The sequence below is a fragment of the Cuculus canorus genome, chromosome 3 (genome assembly GCF_017976375.1).
Source record: "Cuculus canorus isolate bCucCan1 chromosome 3, bCucCan1.pri, whole genome shotgun sequence".
NCBI classification, from domain to species: domain Eukaryota; kingdom Metazoa; phylum Chordata; class Aves; order Cuculiformes; family Cuculidae; genus Cuculus; species Cuculus canorus.
In genome coordinates, this window is record NC_071403.1 from 120,967,610 (window position 1) to 120,991,010 (window position 23,401).

Here is a 23,401-nt window from a genome sequence, read left to right on the forward strand (position 1 = left end):
TATGGACTGGGATGAATCAAGCTTCCTCCTCTGAAATACTGATTTTCAAACAGGTTACCTTTCAGGTGAGGTGGAAGGCAAAGATTGTTTCTGGGTAAAACGCTTCGATTTATGGCTAAATTCCGTAATAAAATATGCATATTTCAGAATCAGTTTCTCTGACTTGGGAAGAAAAAATGGGTTGTTTTCATTCTTGCTGAACTTCAAAATAGTTGAAGGAATTTTGTTGCTCCTTTCCAAAGAAATTGAACTTCAGGCAGAGATTAAAGCAGAGGAAATTTCAGCCCAAGGGCAAATGTTTCCGAAAGATTAAAATATGTGAAACATGGAGTTAAGTAGGAAATAGTTTTCAATCCTAACTATAGCCACACTAGTTATAATATATGGCTAAATATAGACCGGTGGGTGTGTCCAGCTTTCTGAAGGTGTTATCCTCCCTCCTCTGAGGAGTTCCTCCTAAAATGACCTTTTCAGGGATGTAACTAATTGTATAATATTGTCCACATTGGAAAATGTTAAACTTCATTATTTCCCAGGTGAGCCTGGCCAAGGCCAACTTTGCTTTGCAACCAGAAATTCCTTTCGCAAAATTCAACTTTGTGTCTTTCATGTGGATCCAACTTTATACTTGGGTTCATTTACCTTCAAGCAAACTGCACAATAACCCTGAATATTTTGTTTATGTGTTAAAGGTTGTCGCTTGGGTTATAGAGCTCTGTGAAAATATTGGGGTCAAGCTTAAATCATTACTTCTGCATCAGCTTCAAAATGCCAGCCGTAATGGTTTGGGCAAGCTGCAGATCCAGACTCCCTTGGAGCTGCTGCTTGTGGTTGTGGGAATTTATTGGATCCTCACAAAATTATTGGCTATTTGGTTTTGTGCATTTCATGTTTGGGTATAGAGTCTTTGGATTTCATAGAATCATAGAATGGTTTGGGTTGGAAGGGACCTTAAAGCCCACCCAGTCCCACCCCCTGCCATGGGCAGGGACCCCTCCCACTGGCCCAGGCTGCTCCAAGCCCCATCCAACCTGGCCTGGAACCCCTCCAGGGATGGGGCAGCCACAGCTTCCCTGGGCAGCCTGGGCCAGGGCCTCACCACCCTCAGTGTGAAGAATTTCTTCCTAATGCCTAATCTATGTCTCCCCTCTTCCAATTTAAAGCCATTCCCCCTCATCCTATCATTCCATGTCTTTGTAAAAAAGTCCCTCCCCAGCTTCCCTGCAGCCCCTTTCAGCCCTGGAAGCTGCTCTAAGGTCTCCCTGCAGCCTTCTCCTCTCCAGGCTGAACAACCCCAACTCTCTCAGCCTCTCCTCAGAGCAGAGGAGCTCCAGCTCTCGCATCATCTCCGTGGTCTCCTCTGGACCCATTCCAACAGTTCCATCTCCTTCTTATGTTTGAGATTCCAGAACTGGACACAGGGCTCCAGGTGAGGTCTCACCAGAGTGGAGCAGAGGGTCAGAATCCTCTCCCTCACCTTGATCTATTTTGATTATTTTGGTCTGCAGTGACGCTCTTGTGGCTGATGACTGTCTCCGTATCCCAGAGCTAATGGTCTGCTCTGTGACTTTAATGCCATATGCTGTTAGGTCTCTATACCGGAATATGGTGTTAATGTAAAGGATGCTGTAATGAACATCTTGTACATATTTCCTTTTGAGCATTCAGTGTCTGTGAATGTCACTCTGAATACACGCTTGTTATTTTTGAAATTATTTCCTTAGAGTTCAGTGGAAATGCTATTATAAAGTTGTTTGGGGCTGTCTTTTGCTCTTAATGATACTCTGCAAATTCTGGTTTAGGAGAGGAGAAACTGATCTTGCTGAAATTAATTAGGAAATTGGTAGGGCCACTAAAAGTGGTAGTTATATATGGCACTTCCTAAGTGCCTGTATTGAAGAGGTACAAAATAAATCTGACAGAGCACTAATGGTGATGAGGCAGATGGCTATGTTTTCATTTTCAGAACTGAATAACTGCTGAAGGTGAACCAAATAAAGCAAAAGTATTTAGACAACTTTCCTTTTTGAAGCTATCATTAATATTACACAAAAAAAAGCAATACATTTTTAAACTGAGACCATCCCCTTAAAATATAGGGTTTCCAGTGTGCCTGGGGTAAAAAGGCATAGTTTCCTATATTGATTCAGAAAGAGATGTTAAAAATTCATGAGAGGTATTTTAGTAAGACAGTGTCGCCTGATCTTTTAAAATTCTTTTCTGAAATGTTGTTTAACTTCTATGCTTCTTGAACATTGGAAACACCTGATCCCGGGCTGCAATAGATGGGATATCAAATTATTTAGTACTGAGCAGAGGGTCTTTGAGATTAATTTGGTTTTGGGGGGTGGGTTGGGTTTTATACCAGTGTCTGTTTATGTAGCTTTAGACTGTAAATCAGGTTTAGAAAACTTTAATTATTCAGTAATTTGTAGACTATCAAGATAGGTTATAAATGATGCTTGAGCACAGGGAATAGAGAACACATGCTTATAAAGGACAAACGGCTTCAGCTTAATAGTGTATTTTTGGCCTCATCTATTTTGCAGGCAATTAACAAAATAGAATGTAACATTTTTGCATATCTCTCGCTCTCCTGAAATAGAGTCGCTAACCACTTGTTAACCACACTGATTTTTTAATAGACAAAGTGGTTGCTTATAGCTTCCCCACCAGAAATGTTCAGATTAAGCACACTATTAGATTGCAGCCAGAAAAGTCTACAAAACAGGAAGAAGCTTTGCCTTTCTCTCTGCCTTCTTCCCTTGTTTCAGTTGATGTGATAATTCATTACAGATTTTCTCTTTTTCTTTGACAGAGTGCCTACCGCAGAAACGGGATGACTTTTCTCGCCTGCTAATATGGATGTGGCTGCGGGAGCAGGAAAGACAGTGTTATATTAAGGTGATCTTCTTTTCCCCACCAAGGAAGGAAAAAAATACAAGCTCCGATGTCTCCGTGTAGCAGTGAGTGGGCTGGTTTGTTGTGGCTATCTGCTGGCTGACTCTGTCTCTTTCTCCAGCCCCCTCAATCGTTATTCTTGTTTGCTAGCTGGAACATTTAGCTAATTAATGGCAGGATGTTTGGGATAGCGTGTAGGTGGACAAGAATGCAGATCAGACAATGCTGAAGTTAGCAGGGGACTTGCTGCTGTCAGCCTCTTCCTGAAACGCCATGGCATCTTTATTTAAGTGTTTGGAGGTCTCTGTGTTCTCCTAGAGGGGTCTTTTTTGTAAAGCTGGGCGGGGCAGAAAGAGACCAGAGATAAACTGGCTTATATATAGGTTATGTAATGGTTAGATAGATTTTTCTTGTGATTTTTTACAAAAAGAAAACCTCTTTTTCCACTTTTTCTCTGCTCTTTTCCACTGATTTCTCTCAACTAATTTTTAAGTGCCCAGGCAGCGTAACCCGGTGTAATCTAGTGAGGGGCTTTTTGATGAGAGTGATAGCCTGTTGAGATCCAAAGATATTCAGGAAAAATGTTCGTGTAAACTGTGCTTTACCCGTTAGAATCTTCTCTTTTTGCAGACCCAATGACAGGCTAAGCGGTCAGTCCCTAATTCTCAGTACTCCTAAGGCGTGACCATCGCTCTCTGAAATCAAGGAAAGCCTTTGCCGTAGTCTGCCGCTGGATTGGGCCCCTATGCAGAAAAATATATCCTAAAGGATTTAAAGAGCTGTGTCTGTCTCCGTGGTTGTAGGCAGAGGCTTACCGTCAGGTAATTGCTCAGCGTTTGCTGCAGGAAGCAGACGTTGTCTCTGTTGTTGGCAAAGGCAGCGTTACTGTTGGATTTGGTTAAAGAAGAAACGGGCTCTTTTTTGCCTTTTTTTTTTTTTATATTTTAGTTCGTGTTGTTTGTTTTCAGGCTTATTTTTCAAATCTCAGTCCCTCCCTCTCTGCTTCTTCCCATCCCCTGCTCCTCCAGCCTTTGCTGGCCTCACAAGCGCATTCATTTCTTCCCATAAAAACTGTACAAATATAGAGCTAACCACGGGGATGTGTGACCAGAGAAAAGCGCTCCGGCTCCAGCCCATCGTTGGGATCTACAGGCACGGGCTGCGCGTGTCCCTCTGGTCCCCCACGGGCCCAGGGCTCTGCTTCAGCCGCTCTGAGCCCGGGCTGGAAATCCAACTTAAACCTCAAATTAAGACAGAGCACTCAAGGGATCGAGAGGAGATCAGCAAAATATTACTTTTATGTAGTGCAGCCGTCCTCCTCTTTTGTGCTTAGTATGTGAGGTCTTAATTTTCACTCCTGCTGTATGCTCTTGTGGTCAGTTCTAAGTGGTTTTGTTGCCCTGCTTTCCTGGACCTGCTTGCAAGAACTTTAAAGAAATACATATATTTTAAATAAGCAGAAAAACATCTCTTCTTTTTGCAGTTGAAATATTGTAAAAGTGAACTTTGTATGCCAATCACTGCCGTTCATAAATTGCTTTACTCTTTTACCTGCTCGTGCTGCTGTTTTTCTGGAATTAATCTGCCTGTAAGGAACTAAAAGTAATGTGTACGATGCAGTGTATTAAACAGGAGGAGGAGAAGCCTTCTGATGTTCCATCTGTGCTTCTTGAAATATATGATTAAACTTTTCTTTTTATCATCACTCTTATTTTTGTTGGCGTCCTTAATCACGGAAAATTATATGCTTGCTGTAAACATCCAGACTTTTTAAAAGGACACCAGCATTTATTGTCTTTGGTTTCGATCTGCAGGGATATAGACAGAAGAAACCGTTTCAGGCACTGGGTACTGGAATCAAAATTCCTTCCGTAGCTGTCTCTCTCCCAGATTTTACATTTTAAAATATGCATAAGCAGGAAAAATACTGGCACTTATTTTTTACTGGTCTACATAAAGTCCCAGAGAATGAAGACTCAACATACATTTCTCTCAAAAATATGACAGATCATGTTTTTGTTGGTCTGCTCTATGTTTGTCTATCTTGAACAGTCTGACAGGCAATTATTTATAAAATCTGGGTTTGCCCAGTAAACCCATATAATAACCTTTCACTTCTCTACATAAGGCAGTGAGCCGAATTTAGAGTAAAACAAGGTAGGTTATGTCTCCCTATCTTGGACTAACCCAGTTTATTCTTATTTTGGGAAGTAATTGCTTTTTTTCTCATCTTCAGGGTTTTCTTTAACTCTGTTTAAAACAAAACTGAGACCGCTAGGACTCGCGCTGCGTACGGAGTGAGCCTCAGCACCTCTTGCCGTGTCGCAGGAGCAGAGATGTATGTTTAAGCCGGTACTGCACATTCTAGCTAAAACTTCTTTCTTTATTAGATTATAAGATTCAGTTCATGCCTGCGTACAAATAGCTTTGTGTTATTTCAGCCTGCAAATCATTTTGATTCTTAGTACAGAGCTGTAGGAACTGAATCAGGTTATGCTGATTTTTTAACATGAGTTACCTGAAGAAGGGAAACGGAACCGATTTCAGTAGCAATAAGACTGCGTAACATTTCAAGGAGCATGAATTTTTTTTTCCCAATTCAATGCCTGCCTTGCTGTGTGGTTATATTCCTTAGTTTTTCAGTTTCTTAGTCCGGCCATCCACAAAACAGGGGTAATAATTCAGCTTGAAAATTGTCAGAGGTGAAGGAGGCACAAGACAAATTTCTAATTGGGCTTCAGCTCATTTCCTGACCTGTCCTTCCTCAGGTTTTCTTGCGATAAAACCAAGCCCTTTACAAGGCTCTTGCCTTTGTCTGGAAATCAGGAGAAGAAGCTGACAGTGCTCCGTATTTCTCCAGAGCCACTCAGGCCCTTGCAGAATTCGCCCCCCCTGGGTTTCCAGACTACGCTTCCCTTTGTCAAGTGAAGATCTCGCTGGGGAAAGAGGAAAATATTTGCTGGCACTTCTTGAATTTAGATGAACCTTCGCGTTGTGTTAACGTTCTGCCATCAGCCGTGTGTAGATCTCATAAAATGTTTTATAGCTTCCTGTCCAGCTCACACAGAACGTTTCATAGTACATAAACACTTCTACTAATAATTTAAGAATAAATAGATAGTGACGTTAGTCACAAGTCTAACCTCTAGCTGAAACTCGCACAGTTAAAGGAGGGGTTTTTGCCTGAGTGAATCATCTTGTCCAAGGTTAGGCTTTTTTATACCTCAGCTATATATCTGCGCCGAGCGGCGGTGCGGCTGGGGAAACGCAGCGGTGGCACGCATTAAATCCAAGGCTTTATTCAGAGGGCACGGAGCCAGCGCAAAGCAACGGAGCCATCCCTGAAGGAATTGAATGTAAATTTGATGGTTTAAATAAGGCCAGATGCCTTAAAAAATGATTTTCAAAGCTGTATCTTTAATGTAGCTCTTGACTTCTTTTTTTCTTCTGCTTAAGATAATGATGTTGCCTTTACAAAATAATAAGAAAAAATAGCCCTCATCTATTGTGGGGAAACAAAAATGAGATACTTTGGCTTCTATAAATCACTGAAGTTTTGGCAACTGAAACAAACTTTTAGAAGGCAGATGACTGCGAATTTGAAGGAAACCTTCATATTTTACTGCTAAAGGCCTTTTAACTGTCTGGAGAGCACTCTGAGACACTACATTAATAGCCATTCTCGGTAATCGAGCTCCACTATACTTACAGACTATTTTTCCTAAATAAGATGGATTAGTAGTGGAAGAGAGCTGGAAAGATAAATAAGGAAAATCAAGAACTACAGTTATAATAATACAGTTTCATTTTACATTTTTATAGCTCTCTTCTCTATTTGTGATTGAGAATTCATCTTAATTCCTGTCAGACTGACATATTGATGCAGGAGCCTTATACCAATATCTGTTTTTCTGGACTAGCGTTCATCCAGACACTTTGCATATTGTCTTATTGGTTTGGTGGAGATTTGATTTGCCAATCACTTGTATGACTGATTACTGTAATACCTGAGTACCTCACTGTCTTCCATGTATTTATCCCTGTAGCAGTGCTTTGAAACAATACTCTGTTGTTATCTCCGTTTCTTCTGAGGAATGGAAAGGCTAAAAGAGTGGTCCCATGTTGGGAAACCTGAGGTGGATCAGAAAACCTGGATCTCCTAAATCCATACCGATGTTCTCCACTCTGAGTGATCTTCCCTCTGCAGTGAAAATGATCGCTGTGTCTGAAAGCACATAACTCGTCCCTGCAGGTTAGGGGGGGAAATGGCAAAAGTGGTATCCAACGGGATCTGTGAGAGGAATTTGGGGAGAAAGAATGCAATCACTCAGTTTGGATCCAACCCAGGACTCAACGCTTTGAAATGTTACAGCTGAAATGTGCCACAGCTGCTTAATGACCTTGTGTAGAAACATAAATGCTACTTTTCCACCAAAACAGGGATGGTGGGACGCTTTCCTTCCTCCACGTTCTGCTGGGTTTCTGCACCAGGAATCACCATAAGGGATGTACTCATTAAAAAAAATCCTACTTTGGCAGAGCCAGAGTGTTCTTACCTTGATCTCCTCCCAACCTGCTTTTGTTTAGTGCATCAGAACTGCAAGAAATAAAAGCAGAAACACAATTAAGAAATATAAATGCCCTCTTTTAAAGGAGGCAACAGCTGCAATGAGAGTTCACAAAGATAAATTAAAATGATATCTTTTGATAAATGAACCTGGTCTGAATCTAATAAAGTGCAGCTGAATTGTGGTCGCTGATCTTCAGCCCGTAGCTAGACCTGGAAGGGGAGAAGGTGTAAGATACCTGAAGCCATAGTGGGATTCAGATAGTCAAGAGTCAATAAAGCAAGTTGGCTCCAACCAGTTCTGTTTAGCTCTCATTTCCATAAGTATTTAATTAATCTGCAAAATAAAAAACAAACCTGAAGAAACTATTGCATTTCTTGTACTGACACGTTTCCTTCAGATCTGCAAATGAAATGGCAGCAACTGTGTGTCAAGCCTAGGTGAAAACAAATCTGAAACATCCCTACAGAAGGAGGAGAAAGGCCTTTATAGAAGCAAGGATCCTGCTGAGCTTCTCTCCCCGAGATGCCTTGCTCAGATCGTTGTGTATCTGATGATTCTTGTGCTGAAATATGCTGCATGTGCACAATTTTTTTTGTAGCTTCAAGTAAATTATTTCAGTAAATATGACAAGATCTGTCTAGTGTTCTCCTTGCCACCTTGGCCTTACTTAATTTTTAAAAGAATTTCTGTTCTTCTGGTTTGGGATGTTATAACATTTTGTTAGTCTTAGATTTTTACTGTTCAGCAGAATTTGGTGTTGACGGCACAGAAACAAATGGAAGCAATTGTTAAGGGGTGCTTTTACTGTCTGGGAAAGGGTGTCTTTAAAGTCCATTTCTTCATGGAAGGTGTTCTTGTTCATCTTCTCTGGGATGGTGGCAAAATTGATACGTGGCTTCTGTAGGGCTTGAACTTGTGCAACCAATGGTCAAGGTCAACCTTGAAGTCTCCCTCAAACTCCTATGCATCCCACTTGTCTCCTTAATGTGCAAATTAGACACAAGCCCAAGAACATGACAGGTTCTTCCACTGGAAGATAAAGCACCACAATGCTGGATGTTCCAAGGTAAGGAAAAATGAAGTAACCTTGGTCTGACTGGAGAAAATGCGTAATTTTTCTATTTGATAGTTCTTTCATTATTATTTCCTCACTTTGGTGATCAGAACTTTGTCCTGATGTTTGACAGTGAAATAGTTAAGAATAGTTCTCTCTCCTACGTGGTCAGGTTTCAGAGTCAATGCAGTGGTAAACAGCTCTCTGTTTCTGCAGCTGTTGTTATTCAGTAGTGGGTTAAGAACCTTTCACATTTTAAGGGCAAATCTATTTTGGAGGAGCGTCTGAGTCATTTACTTTTGTTCATGGTACCTGTACCAGGTGTAGGCATCTAAGCTCGTCCTCACTGCTCTGCTGATGTGTCCAGAAGACAGTGAGAACATTGTCCCTGCAACAAAAGCAGCCGAGAAATGCCCAAAGCTCCATCCACACGTGGGTTCTTAGGAGGAGGGTGCAGATTATTCTGTAGGACCCTGGAGTTTAGATATCTGTTACGCTGTATGCTCCAATGCTGTGATGGGAGGTGTGGCCACGCTTGCACGTTACAGTCTTCCCAGTGTTATGGTAGCGAAGATTAAATTTGGGATAAGCCGCCAAACTTTTGAATTTATGGCCCAAGTCCAAACCTTCCCAGTTTTTGCCATGGCTGGTTTTTATATGTGTTTTTTTACAGTGTTGAAGTTGGGCTTGTAGATGATGCTCGATTCAGTTTTATTTTGTTGAGGCTTGTTTTATTTGCGCTTTGGTATGTATTTGTGGTGCACGCTCTGAAGGGATTTTGCATCTTAGTTGGTTTCTTTGGTGGTCCTAAAGGCAGGGCAAAATTAATGCAGCACTTAAAGAGCCTGTTATTAAAACTTTATTCAGAGGTGAGCAGGAGAGGCATAGAAAAAGTATTTATTTATATGCATATATATTAAATAAATGTGAATATATATATTCATATTTTTTCAAGAAAACCGTATTTCTGAAACCAGCTCTGCTTTCACAAATCCAAACCCCAGCTTGACCTGATTTTGATACCTCCCTCTCTCTGTAATGAAAGTAGATTTATTCTTTTAATGAAAAGACTTTTACTTTATGAAAATAATTTGATTGCAACCTTTGGTTCATTTTCTGTCTGCTTTACTCATTTTTCTCTTACACAAAGTTTAATGTCACATTGTGGATCTTTAGGATGTGAAGTTTGTGAAAAGTCATCTTTGACCTGTGTGAAAAAGGCATTTTTGAATCCGGAGATGCGGGAGGTTTGGGGGTGTTGGGGTGTCTGTTTGGTTGGGTTTTTTACATCCAAGAGAATATTGTTTGAGAGGAAGAGCTCTCGAAGGGATGAGAATAAGCCCCCGGTTTATGCATGAGGGCAGCAGTAGACGTTTTTATAGTGCTTGAATGTTGAAGGGGGTTGTCAGAGGTGGGCGCTGCAGGGATACCTCATTGCTCCACAAAATTGAGTCTGAAATTTCCTTATGTTTTGTAATACATGAGTTGTGCTCTTGGCTGCCATTTCCTTCCTGCAGACTCCCAAAGGTAAGTGGATTGTGCCCTCTGGGGGCTCTCTACTGCTTTAACTTAGAGTTAAGGTGGGGGGACTTCTCTTTTCTTTTCTTTTCTTTTCTTTTCTTTTCTTTTCTTTTCTTTTCTTTTCTTTTCTTTTCTTTTCTTTTCTTTTCTTTTCTTTTCTTTTCTTTTCTTTTCTTTTCCTTTTCTTTTCTCTCTTCTCTTCTCTTCTCTTCTCTTCTCTTCTCTTCTCTTCTCTTCTCTTCTCTTCTCTTCTCTTCTTCCTTCCCTTATTCCTTATTCCTTTTCCTTATTTCTCTGTTTCTTTCACACAAAATATCACATCAGTTTTTTCCCCCCTCCTTGTGTCTCACGGAGGAAGAAATTTATGGCCTTTTTTATATCAGGAAGTCTAGCTTTTCCTGACGTTTTATTGCTTTGAATATTTGAAACATTTCAATCCCAGACAATAAATATTACATGATTATTGTTTTCATATGGATAGGCTATTTCCCCCCTGTTTTTCCTATCCAACTTTTTACTAGCAAGTGACACCCAAAAATTTATGGATACTAAAAACATTACTAATAAACTTTGCTGGGAAGGTCAGAGATAGTCTCTTGATTTGCATGCAATATACAGGCGAAAAAAGTTAAGATCATCTCGTATGTTTTGGATCCTGTAGTGATGCAGACTTACTCAGACAAGAAGATATGATTTTTTTTGTTTAAAATGATGCTTGTGCCAAGGTCAGGCCTTGTTTACAGGGAATGAAATGATAGCTCTCGAGGCTTAGAGGTGGGAAAACCAGTGAACCCCCGCTAAGCATTTCCCAGCTCAGCAACTGGTAACCTGTAGATGCAGAGCTTAGGAGTTCACTCGACATTGGTGGGATGGGTCATACGCTTTTGTAACTCAAAGTGTAGGTTTTTCTGCTCACCCAGGTCAGTATCTCGTTGCTGTCATGCTAGAGAGAAGCCCTTGTCAAGTGAGAGCAGTGAAATCTAATCTGAGATTACACTTTTCAGTGCTTTCTAGTTGGGAGAAGGCAGTGGCGCCTTGCTGTGTGCCCGGAGCAGCAGCTGTGCAGTACAAGCTGTGGCACTTAAGTCTACGTTGCAGTCCCAGTTTTGATATGACACGCAGCCGATAAAGCAGTATGTGAAATCTCTGATCAAGTAGCTAAGGTGGCTGGAATAGAAGCAGCACAGGTTCCGCTCAGAAGCACCGAATTGCCTAAATTTTGTATAATGACAGCTTTTCATGGATACCATGCAGGACCGTGATTCTTGTACTCCGTGAACTACCACGTTATCTATGACTTCATGTTGATCTTGATTGCAGAACTGGGTCTTAGAGAACCAGTGAATCCCCCTCTTTCTGTCAGTTCCTGATTGAACATTTCCCCAAATCCAGTGAATAACTATGGAGACAGTAACCCTAAAGTGTTTCAGGAGGAGGCAAGCTGTCACGTTGTTGGGACAGTGACTGTAAGTATGGATCTTTGGAAGTTTGTCTTCAGAGATGCATCAGAGCTCTCTCAGGCTGGGTAAAAGTTTGGTATAGGGATAGGAAAACAGACAAAACCTGACAAAGTTTCTAACTGCAGCAATAACCGTGACCTGGCCACGCTTTCTCTCCTTCCCTTGTGCAGACACAGGGAACCAGAGTCTAAAACCATTCAGAAAGCAACTTACTACTTGTTTAGGGAATTCTTTTTAAGTGTTGTTGTGTCTTTACCCTCTCTTCTGCCTCATCCTCTTTTGGGAACATTGAAAATAACATTCAGTTCTGTGCTGCCTTTGTCCTTTTCCATGTGGTAAACGTGGACTTTTCCCTCCCTGTTTCTTAACTGACTTTCAGCCAACTCAGCTTTTCCTGTTTACTTCCTTCTCAAAGGCGTCCTGGGTGACATCATTCCAAGTCTAGAAATAAGAGGTTTGCTGCCTTTCCTCACTGCCTGCTGCTCCGTTTGGTATTGTATCGATTTTGCATCATATCAGATTTGGCACATCTAGTCATTCATTGATTTGTTTTCTAAAGGAAACCAGATGCTTTTGCCCCCCACTTACCAACATGTGCTGAAGGTGAAGGCACCGATTGAGTTTCTGGAGACCTGAGCTCCCATCCGGACCTCTCAGTGCCTCAATTTGTTATAGCTGTATCACGAAAATGAATTTGCTGACCCAATCCCTTTAAAATAATGATGATAATAAGAAGCCCATAGGCCCCCAAAACTCAAAAGAAATGATGATATGGAAGCTACAATAGCCCTGGGACTGAAAAACTGACTGCCATAGCTCTGCAAACCCAGAGCAGCTGCTTCTTCAAGTGCTGTGTTTGTTCTCTCTGATTTGGAAACCCCAAGTATTTTAGTGTCTAAGGAAGACACTGAGTCCTGATAAAGGCAGTTATTGTCTCAGAACAATGCAGTTTGAACACAATTCTTATATTCTACATGGCAGAAAGCAAAAAAGGTGATCATAGAATTGTAGAATCTTGGAATGGTTTGGGTTCAAAGGGACCTTAATGATAATCTAAACCCTCCATGGTTATCAAAACAAGCTCCGGTGTAACCTCTCCAAATCTATGATTCGCTGTGGAACAGTAAAGGTACCATACATACGGCAATATTTGAGTTTTCTTGACTGAAGCTATTTCTAAATCTACAACAAGCTCCCCATGAAAGCAACAACTTCATGGCTGAAATCAGAAATTCAGGGTTTCGTTTAAGAAAGGCAGAAAGCAGCCCTCCTGCTTTCAGAGCACTGCTTGGAAATGAGACCTGTACGTAACCACCTCACTGAGGTCTTCCTGGTGCCATTGGCAGCTTGGAAGAATACCTCTGAGAGGAAGAAATAATCTGTTCTTCTTAACGAGGTATTAACAATCACCTACTCTCCTTGAACCCTACTCAGAAGTACCCCTACGCTGCAGATGTAAGTATTGGCTGTCTTGCCACCATCGGCGCGTTTGCATGGAGCAGAAACACATGGTGGCCTTAAGGGAAGGGCAGCATCTGCCACCCACGCGGCTTGAGATTCGGTATAACGGGAGCACATTCTTAAAGTAAGGCCGTATATAGGAATGTTTTCCTAATAATGTCTACATTAACAGGAAAGAAGGGAAAAAAAAAGAAAAGCTTGTGGCCCTCTAGGAAGGAAAATAGTGTAGTGATCTGTTGTGTGATGCTGAAGTTAATCAACTGCGCTGTTGGAGGGTGGTGATCTACAACCGTCAGTGAGTCTCGCTGGGTAGAGCTAATACCCTTACCCTTGGGTCCCTCACCTTTTTATTGCCGCTTGGTAACAGGATGTGCAACTGCTATGCATTAATATGGTATTACAGATTGGCTAGTGTAAACTCCAGGTGTTGAGAACTTGATTTATTCTATTAGTATAAAAAGGTGTTTTCTATGACCGTATTAAAAATTATACTAACTGTTGGGCTTGCCACTGCGCTGTGTGTGGCACATGCCAATTTAAACCTGTCATTTCCTCTAATTTAAGGACATGTCCACAGAAGATCATTAATTTGGGGTGGAGTTGGGGATTGTAGTGCAGCTGTGGCCTATTAACCCCTACCTGGCTGTTAATCCCTGCAAAGCACCTTCCCCAAAGATGGATTCTGCTACCAGATAGTCACTGAAGCAGAGCTCAAGACCAAATAAATTACATTTTGGTAAGCATTTTATATTCAACTGTATTTTCCATCACATTTTTAATTTAGAATTAATTGTAGTTATTATGTTATATATGAAATCACTGATACTCCTGTGTTAGAAGTGAATTCACTGTTTAGTGGACTGCTGTATGAGTCCATAGTGTTTCCTTTATGCTCCCATGGGTTTATCCCAAGACAGCGCTTATTCCTGCAAGCACCAAGCCTGAACACCACTTAGATCAGCAGACGTGGGCTCATTGTGCTCCTAACCAGCTCCCCTCTGCCAGTGCCTGGTCACACGCTAGACTGAGCAGAAGGAGGTTCAGTCTCTTATACATTTTGTTTGTGTATGAAGACAGTGGAATGACTTCATTCTGTCCGAGATTGGACCTGAATCCTCCCGATCACCCGTGTGACACCAGCAGATGGACTCGGTCAGGAATGTGGCATCAGCCATAAGGTGAGTTACGATATCTGACACCATCCTACTTGTTGTTGCAGTATTTGGTGCCTTGTGTCCACATGGCTTAGACGCAAGTCCTTGCCCCAGAGCTGTCTTGAGATTACCCTAGGGAAAGCTCAGGGAGAAGACGCAGGTCCATGCATGACCCAACTGCGTGTACTCGGCTTAACTGCCACTTTTTTCCCATCTGCCCTCTCAGAAGCATTGCACAACCACAATCTCTCCTAGAAAAGCCCCAGTCTCATCTGCCGTAATATCAGCTCATGGTTTTCAGGTGTCTTGGGAGTAGGTTCTCTCTGTACGCTGCACTGAGCTACCAAGCGGTCTGTACCCGGGTGATGCGGATACACAAAGGCAGGCCAGAAGCACATGAAAATTGAGGACATCATTCAAGTGCACACAGTGAGCCTATAGAATTGCCTATTTTAAGCAGAGTCTATTTTTTCCTGGCAGAAGTTTACCCAAACTGTGCTTAAATACCCCCAAGAATGGAGATTTCAGAGTCTTGAATCTAGTGATGTTCTTGATCCTCATTAATTGTTTTCCTGTCTGGTTTGTACTTTTCTTTGCAGTGGTGTAAAGACATTTCTTGTCCTACCAGTGAGGACAGATTGTACCAGTGCATTTTGGAGTGTCCTTTTCTGTTCTCAAAGGCAGTTATATCCCACCAAGACTCTCTCTTTTGGCTAATATATGTAACTCAATCAATCCTTGCCCCCAAACTGTGTTTTCCTGGATTTCCAGCGCCACTTTCTGTTCTGACAATGAGCCATTGATAACTGCTCTCTGGGTACATATATATATACAGCCTTGTCCCTGCTCTCCAGGAGATTTATCCAGACCCATGTTTCCCTCACCTGATTAGGAAAGTGAATATGAGACAGCGTCAGAAGCCTGCAAGTGCCGGTGATGAATCTATTGCTTTTTCTTTTGCCATAAGGCTTGTTACCTGTCACAGAGATCCCACAACAAGGGTTCAAATGGCCACCAAAAGTCTACACTTTGCCTACTCAAGAGCAGACAAAGGATTAGTTAAAAAAGAAGGGATTATTCAGCCTGTTAGTGAATGGGGTGGCAGAAGGATTGAGGTCCCAGGCAGGGGAACCCTGACCTGCAGCCAGACAGGCATCACAAGCAAGAGGTGGACTGTGTCTCTTCTAAGTCCCATACTCTCACCATCCAGTCTCTTCACACCCCTACCGGTGGCCCTGTGACACGCTGGTGAATGCTGACAGGCAGCAGTTACAGCGTTTGCTCTGCTTTGCGGTGTGAATGACCTGTTGTCATCATGCCGATAATCAAGTATTTTCCCTTGATTTCGCTCAGCAGGTGAACTGAAATGAATACCTTTTATTCCATTTCTAGTGATTATCTAGTAGCGTTTCAATTTTATCTGGGTTTTCTGGTTTTGATTGTGTTGTTACTATGTGCGTGGGGAGAGCCAGAGTGCTCTCATCCTCCTGATCCTCCAACCGGTCTGGATAAAAGCGCTTCATCAGTTTAATTTTGAGGTTTTAATTTCCTGCATCCTACTCCTCATGAGGCTGTGAAATAAAAGGAGCTTCATCGCTCAGAGACTGTATGGGAATGGCTCTCTTGACTCCTGGATTTTCCAGCTCTGTCTCCACCTTCATCAGTGCTACCACCACCTCCGCACGCCTCGGTCACCTCATCTGAAAACACAATAACCTCTCGCTGGGTGCGTCGCTAGCTCTCACGGCAGCTTGCAAAGGGAGAAGAAATCGTCGCCCCAATTTTATAGATGGAGAAACTGAGGCCAAGGAAAGGGAAACAACTCCCATTCATTTCCCGCAAGGCACCAAGCCCTCGGCCTCGCGGCTCCGTGCGCGGGGGCTTGTCCAGCGGACCAGACAAGTGCCGGAGTGGAAATAAATATTCCTCCTGATGACTGTGGTCTCTGTGGTCAGGGCTGAGGGTCGAAATGTTCACACAAGGCCTGCACACAGAAACCACAGAATCCCCCACAGCTCCAGTGCACTTTATTAAAAGTCACTGCTTCTGTGAAAAATGGGGTTTATAAGAGTTAGGTGCCTTAATTATAAAGTCATGTGCGTTTGAATGACTTCTTCCCCGCTAACCATTTGTGACAGCCTACAAATGTGAAAAGTATTACCAAGCCTATTTTTAATGTGGCTTTGGAGAGGCTGTAGTTGTGGAAAACCAAATCCTATAGGATCCTAATGAGAAAGACCGGTGATTCTTTAAATATGGTTAGTGTTTGAGTTTAGCGGAGACGCCTGTGCTATCCAAAAATATTCCAATAGGAGGAAGGATAGAGGAAGTGTGTTGTTCACTTTCAGTTAAAAGATAATGAGTAATGGTGGGGAAGATGGATAAAAAGATGACGTACCTGTAGGTAAAAGCTTTATTGTGGATTAGGTTTAAGTTTGGGAGACCCCATCATGGGAATCTCCTCTGATCGACCATATAACTCTAGTTTCAGGCCCAATCTTGTGATTCTTCCTCCATCCATGATTTCTCTTAAGGTGTCACTCTCTGGAATGACTCTCAAATTTGAGAAACTGACCCGGGAATCTTAAATCTGGCATCTTCCTCTCTGCCACAGGCTACACACTGCAACAAGGAGGTGCAACTGTGTTTCTCATGGTATTGCCTGTGTTCAAACACAGCGTGGGAGAAACATGGGTCAGGGGAAAAAAAAGATGTAAAATAATAATTTGGCAAAATAATTAACAGTGTGTTGCAGAGGATGTGTCTGGTTGCAAAAAAACAGTAAGGGTTTGGCAGCTGCAGTGTGGTTGATTACACTACCTTAGAATTGGACTGCCCCGCTCTGACACGCTGAGAGGGTTGGGGTTGTTCAGCCTGGAGAGGAGAAGGCTCTGAGGAGAACTTAGAGTGACCTTCCGTTGCCTGAAGGGGCTACAGGAAAGCTGGAGAGGGGCTGTTCAAAAAGGCTTGTGGGGATAGGACGAGAGGGAATGGGAATAAAGTGGAGAGAGGCAGATTTAGACTGAACATAAGGAGGAAGTCCTTCACGCTGAGGGTGGTGAGGCCCTGGCCCAGGCTGCCCAGGGAAGCTGTGGCTGCCCCATCCCTGGAGGGGTTCCAGGCCAGGTTGGATGGGACTTGGAGCAGCCTGGGCCAGGGGGAGGTGTCCCTGCCTATGGCAGGGGGTGGAATTAGATGATCTTTGAGGTCCCTTCCAACTCAAACCATTCTATGATTCCACAAATCGTATAATAATTAAATGCTTTCAGTGTGTCCCTAGTATATCTTTTAATCAACTAAGAGAATAATAGCATGCTCAGGGTTTTTTTGTCAGAGGATGTCAGCCGATGAGTCTGTATTGATCCGCAGTCCCACATTTTTCACAAGGGGCTCAGCTCTAGATAAACGAGAGAGAGGAGCTCACGGGCCTGGACAGGCAACTCGGGCGAAGAGTGGAAGAAAAATAGGAAATAAATCAGCTGGTTTGAGGCAGGCAGGACACAGGTACCAGGCTGAGACGAGCAGAAAGTCCTGCTTTCTGGCTTGTTGTGTTGTTTCGCTATTGGGTCTTCAATGATGTAATATTTCCTGTAGCTTTTTCTGAAAATATTTTCATAAGCTTTGGGTGAGCTGAACTCTGCGAAGGAATTGCCTAAGACTATGATATGAGGGTTTGGAGCTTTAATGTTTTTAATCCCTTCTAGCTGGATTAATTTCCTCAGATCCGTATCATACAGAATCAGTTTTTATTGGTTTATTCCTCATTACAACCACGATGGATTCACATTCTTACCTACCTAGCAAAACAGCAGAGTGGTTTATTTTATTAGCTTTAGCTAATAGTTGTATACTGATCCCCGAGTAAGGTGATACTACTTCTAAAGTGGAGGGGTTTGTGCTGAGCCAGTTCATGTGCACCTGTGTTTTCGCAAGAAATCTTGGAAAGTCTGGTCGTCCCACAGTGCTCATCGTGAGCTTTCTGATTTTTGCCTCCTTCTGGTTTCTTACTCCAGCCAAAACGAAGCCATAGGTGAACTTCTAGTGTGGAGTTCATCCCACCCGGCATTCACACCTCAGCTCCTTGTCACAGGCTCCCCTTCCAGCCAGCGGCGAGAAATAGATGTTTTTAGAGGGTGATCCATCTGACCCATTTTAATTGTCTGCTTTAACATTAGATGAATTGCACCCTAAAGACATTTGTTTCTTTGAACTGAGTACAAAAGGAGAGTAAATGTAGTTGTCAACTCTGCAGCTGTCTGCATTTGATCAGATGAATGCTGCCCTTCAAGCCGTATTTAAGCTTATTTATGATGGGATGCATCTGACAGATGATGAATGTCAATGTGTAACCTGGGTGTCTTGAGTCTCTTCATAGTCAGGGCAAATAAATAGGCCTTTTTGGGGTGGAATATATCCCACATAATGACAAATACCTGAAATAGCTTCGTTGAACTGCAGCTGACTAGATGGGAGAGCCCAGAATGAATAAAATTTAATCCTGCAGTTGATATGTACATTTATAAAGTCACTGAAACTAAACCCATCCCAAGGAAAGAACGCCTGACTTTTTCATGGTGCAGAGAGTCCCACAATTCCCCTCTGAGACAAGCGAGCATTGAGCAAGTTGGATAAACAAGTTGTTTCTCATTTTGTAAGTGTAAAGATTGAGTCAGGAGTCTACCTGGACACCCACACTAGAAAGTCTGGGCTTTCAAACATCTTTTTTTAGTTCTTTCCTGGCCTAGTATGCTTTTGGTAGTAACGGTAATGTTATAAAAAAAAATCTGAGAAAATAAAAATCCCCTTCCGCTTTTCATAAGATTTGTTTCACAGAGCCAATACTCATGGAGGAGATTGTGAATCATGGAATCATAGGATGGTTTGGGTTGGAAAGGACCATGAATGTCATGCAGTTGAACACCCCTGCAGTGAGCAGGCACATCTCTAACCAGATCAGGTTGCTCAGAGCCCCATCCAAGCCCACCTTGAATGTTTCCAGGCATGGAGCATCCATCACCTCTCTGGGCAATATATCGAAGTCCGTATGTTACCAAACAGAAGTATATTATGTCCTCAAATTTTTTCTAATTTACAAGATTTTTGCTCCAGGGGCCTTGTCATCATGGTCATAAGAAGAATAACTAATGGAGGAAATTAAGACTGTGGAGAAGAGTAAACCTTTGGCGTTAACCAAGGGCGAGATTGATTTCTCTCTTCTAGCCATCCAGCTTTGTGCAGAAGAAAATGGGAGTAATTCTACCCTGTAATATGGGGTAGATTATTCCAAACTGCAACTGCATCCACCTGTTGATGTGAAGCAAACCTGCTGTGCTGTTCTCTCTCGCAGACAATGCCAGCCGTTCTTGATGCCAAGGTAAGGGACACGCCGTTTCCAATTATTCCTCTGGTGATGAACCCCTTGTGATCTGGCGGGGGGGACTGTAGCAATCCTGGGCATCGGGGGCTGCTGTGGTGAAAAAACTGTAATTGTTTTTGTGCAGAGGTAGATCTGAGTGCAGCTGGGCCAGTTTGGCGTTACAGATGAACACTGTGAAATGGAGTGTTCTCAGCCTGAAACCGGGCAAAACACATTGGCTTAGGCTGCCTTTGCTTTGGGTTATGGAGTCTGTATGAAACCAGAACTCAGAAGGGGAGAAGCCCATGCAAACCGAAGCAAAAGGAATGATGTGCATGAGTGCCTGCAAACTGAACCTGCACAGCTGGGTGGGTACTCCATGCCTCACCTCCCCGCAGCTTGAGAGTCAGCAGCCGTGCAGAGCCACTTGGCTCTTTTCCTGATTGTGCTTAGGAACTTTCCCCACATTGATGTTTCATTGACTTCAGGATAAAAGAATACAGCCGTCTTCTCCAGAGATGAAGTAGCTTTTTGAGTTTCATTTTTCTATCCATCTTCTTTCTCCTCATGTTTCTTCTCCGATCTTTGTAGCACTTACAGAATCACCAGGTTGGAAAAGACCAAGGAGATCATCACGATCAGAGCATCTCTCTGCCACTAAATCATATCCTTAAGTAACTCATCTGCCCATCTTTTAAACCCCTCCAGGGATGGGGACTCCACCACCTCCCTGGGCAGCCTCTGACAGGACCTGAGAACCCTTTTGGTTTTTCCTGATGTCCAATCTGAACCTGCCCTGGTGCAGCTTGAGGCCATTCCCTCTCATCCCATCACCTGTCACTTGGGAGAAGAGACCAACACCCACCTCACTACAACCTCTTTTCAGGTAGTTGTAGGCAGTGATAAGATCTCCCCTCAGCCTCCTTTTCTCCAGGCTTGAGAGCTTGATTCTGGTCCCACATGGTCACGTAGCCCTAAGCTGTGGAAAGGCTCTCACACTCTCCACGTTGCTGGTGCCAGCACCAGACAAAGGCATTTGTGTCTAAACTTTCACAGAGGCATTCTCTAGAGAGCTCAGAAATTAAACTGCTGCAGGCTGAGGTTAATTTAAGAAGTCCTTATATTCCGTGAAAAAACAAATCAAAACTCTTCCAGCAATGATGAGCCTCACTTGGCATAGTGCTACTCCCAATATTCCTGGGTTTGCCCACAGATCTATTCATGCGTAAATCTGAAAATCTTGTTTATTATTGAAGTTCACTGTGAGCTTTGTGTTTGCTTACAGCATCTCTATAGCAAACATTAGCTGAGATATGTGTTTGTTCGATAATCAGATTCATTAAAAGCACTATTTAATTGTTGTTTCCAGCCGCAATAGATTAGGTGAAGATACAATACAGAAAGGAGAAATTTCTTATGTATTTCTCATGCTGCATAAAAATCAGGATAGAATTATGATGACTACAACTAATGGGATAATTCACCACAAATCATTTATTCAAATGAAGCTTTTTTTTTTTTCCTGCTAAGGGAATAGCTCTGAGCTGAGCGCAGTTTCCTACACAGTTCTTGCTTGGACAAATATGATTCTGAACTTTGTTGCCCTCTGGCTTATTCATGAATAACACAATTTGAGACATGTTGGTCAAGCCAGTCACACGATGCTATTCCTGCTCACTTCGTTGAAAAATTGCTGCAACCGTTCCAGTACAAATATCCAGGTCTACACATTTACAGTTCTGTTCCTCTTGACACTCTTCCGTTCAACCCTGAAATGTTCTGGCCTGACCCATTTAGGCCTGCAAAGTTCAGTCATAACAATGTCAAGGTGGAAGCTGAACCAAATTAAGAAGTAAATTGTAATAAATATTCCCTTAATGAAAAAATATCCAAACCCCAGTAACTTTTATAAATATGTGGAAGCTGCCGTACCCTATACTTGTCATTAAACCAAAGTATGCAACATCAGCTCAATCACTGATGTCCAAATTTTCCTCCTTAGCCTTAAAAGTAAAGTGAATTCCATTCTTAATTAATTATTTTTTTTTTGTGGTGGGCATAATCATATGTTTCTTGCAGAGCATAATTTTATGTTGTATGTACACACCTGATGGACTATAATGAGGATCTTCTTCACAAGGGAGAATTAACAGTACTGCAGCTATTTAACTGTGAAATTCAGAGTCTGATATCATCGATCCCCAGTGTTTTACAGTGAATGCTACAGACGGGGCTGGTTGCCTGTTACTGAAGTTGTCTGACACTTCCCATTACAAGACTCTGTTTTCAGTTGCTCAGAGCTTTGCCAAGCTTTAACCATTTGGATTTAAATTCTCCGTGCTGAGTATCTGCCTCGGGCTGAATCATTTTAGAAAATGTCAGCCAAAATCAGAAAAATGCATAAAAATTCTGACAACCCGTATGTGAGCTGCTTTTTTGCCCCCTGTACTTTGCAGGAAGGGCTTGACATCTGGCAAACAGACTCACCTTTGTGTCAAGGTTGAAAATACATTGGAAGTCTATATGAAAACTCGCGGAATCCCAAACTTGGCAAAATCTCTACCCTTTAGCCAAGCTGCGTGGTACAAGGCCCAGGTGGGATTTTGATTTCACCCGCAATGGATATGCTTTTGCCTGGGCTGCTGCTGTTGTCGTGGGATCCAAGGATGTTCTTCATCGTCATCATCGTTGAAAACAAAAAGCAAATCCTAACCTCTTCAGTCATTCTCAGGCCTTTGTGTAGCTCATGTTTGCTCTGCTTCATTTATCGCTCTCCTCTTTTCATCCCTGTGGCTCAAGAGAAACATTTTTGTTATTTGCCCTATTAGTCGTTTGAGATGGCCCATGCCTTACTACCAGTTTTCACCTTATTCCTGCTTTACTCGATTACTAATCTGCAGTTACTGACATTCCATTCTGTTCCTCATAAGCAGTCTATGACTCCGAATAGTCCTTTCAGTCCTGACAATACAATTCAGTTTTCAGGCCTGATAATGAAACTTAGTGGGGCAGAATCCACTCCGTATTAGTTAGCACAGTACTTCCTAAAATGCTTTAATTACGATTTATAATCATTGTCATGAAGATATTTGAAATAAATGTAGGATGAACAAGACATCATGGTGCTAAACTACTTAAGTGTCCCTGTGTATGACATTTTGGCTGGGGAAAAGGATGTTATCCTTTTGCCATGTGCAAAATTGTTGCACTCCAGAGATCCTTCTTGATTTTCCAGATCATGCAACACACTTTCACATGAAGTTCAATATTTAATTCAGCCCTTTCATGTAAATCTCTGAGCTGGACAAATTGCAAGTGAAGGAAGTAAAAGACTCCTAGCAATCTTTTATGAAAAGGCTGATGATTGCAGCTGAGATTCCTCCTGTATGAGAAAACAATCCTTTGGCTGAGAGCACCGCTGCATCTTGAAACATCAAGCACAGTCTTTATGTAAATCTCGGTGTTTTTCTTCTTGTTCTGCTGCAAAAGCCGTTCTCAGTGGGACAGAGAAGGAAATCCAGGGAGACAAGGTAATAGAGATGGAGGGCTGCTAATGGAAAGATTAGGTCTCTGGGCTGTCAGACTCGTCTCTTAAGCACATGTTTGTGCTTTAAGTTAAATAATACAGCATGCTTATGAATGTGAATATATATATACTGCATATGCATCTGAATGTATGAATGGTAAGATGCTGTTCCGTGTAAGAAAGCTGCAGCAGAGACTGGTTTCACATTTATATATATTGTATTACGTATCATTACATTTATATTACAATGTAAAGGGTTTCTCCCTTTCCCCAGAAAACACAATCTTAACATTCAAGTGCTTGTGTACAACAAGACTGTACATACACAGGATCTAGAGGAGCAAGTTGGTTTGGATGTTACTAGAATTTTCTTACCCTGCAGATGGTTTCTGTGACT

At 42.3% G+C, this 23,401-nt stretch overlaps 1 protein-coding gene across 13 annotated transcripts in view; it reads left to right on the forward strand.

Annotated features, from left to right (window-relative positions):
• The window catches only part of SUPT3H (SPT3 homolog, SAGA and STAGA complex component), a 302,304-nt gene that overhangs the window by 252,324 nt on the left and 26,579 nt on the right, over positions 1–23,401 (forward strand). For 6 of the 13 annotated variants that reach the window (XM_054061055.1, XM_054061054.1, XM_054061053.1 and 3 more), the window contains one exon: positions 2,797–2,904. In XM_054061055.1, coding sequence (XP_053917030.1) covers positions 2,797–2,904 — 108 coding nt within the window. Of the gene's footprint in view, positions 1–2,796; positions 4,615–7,869; positions 7,897–23,401 lie in introns of those variants that run through there. The other 7 variants (XM_054061048.1, XM_054061050.1, XM_054061051.1 and 4 more) reach the window with 7 other exon arrangements.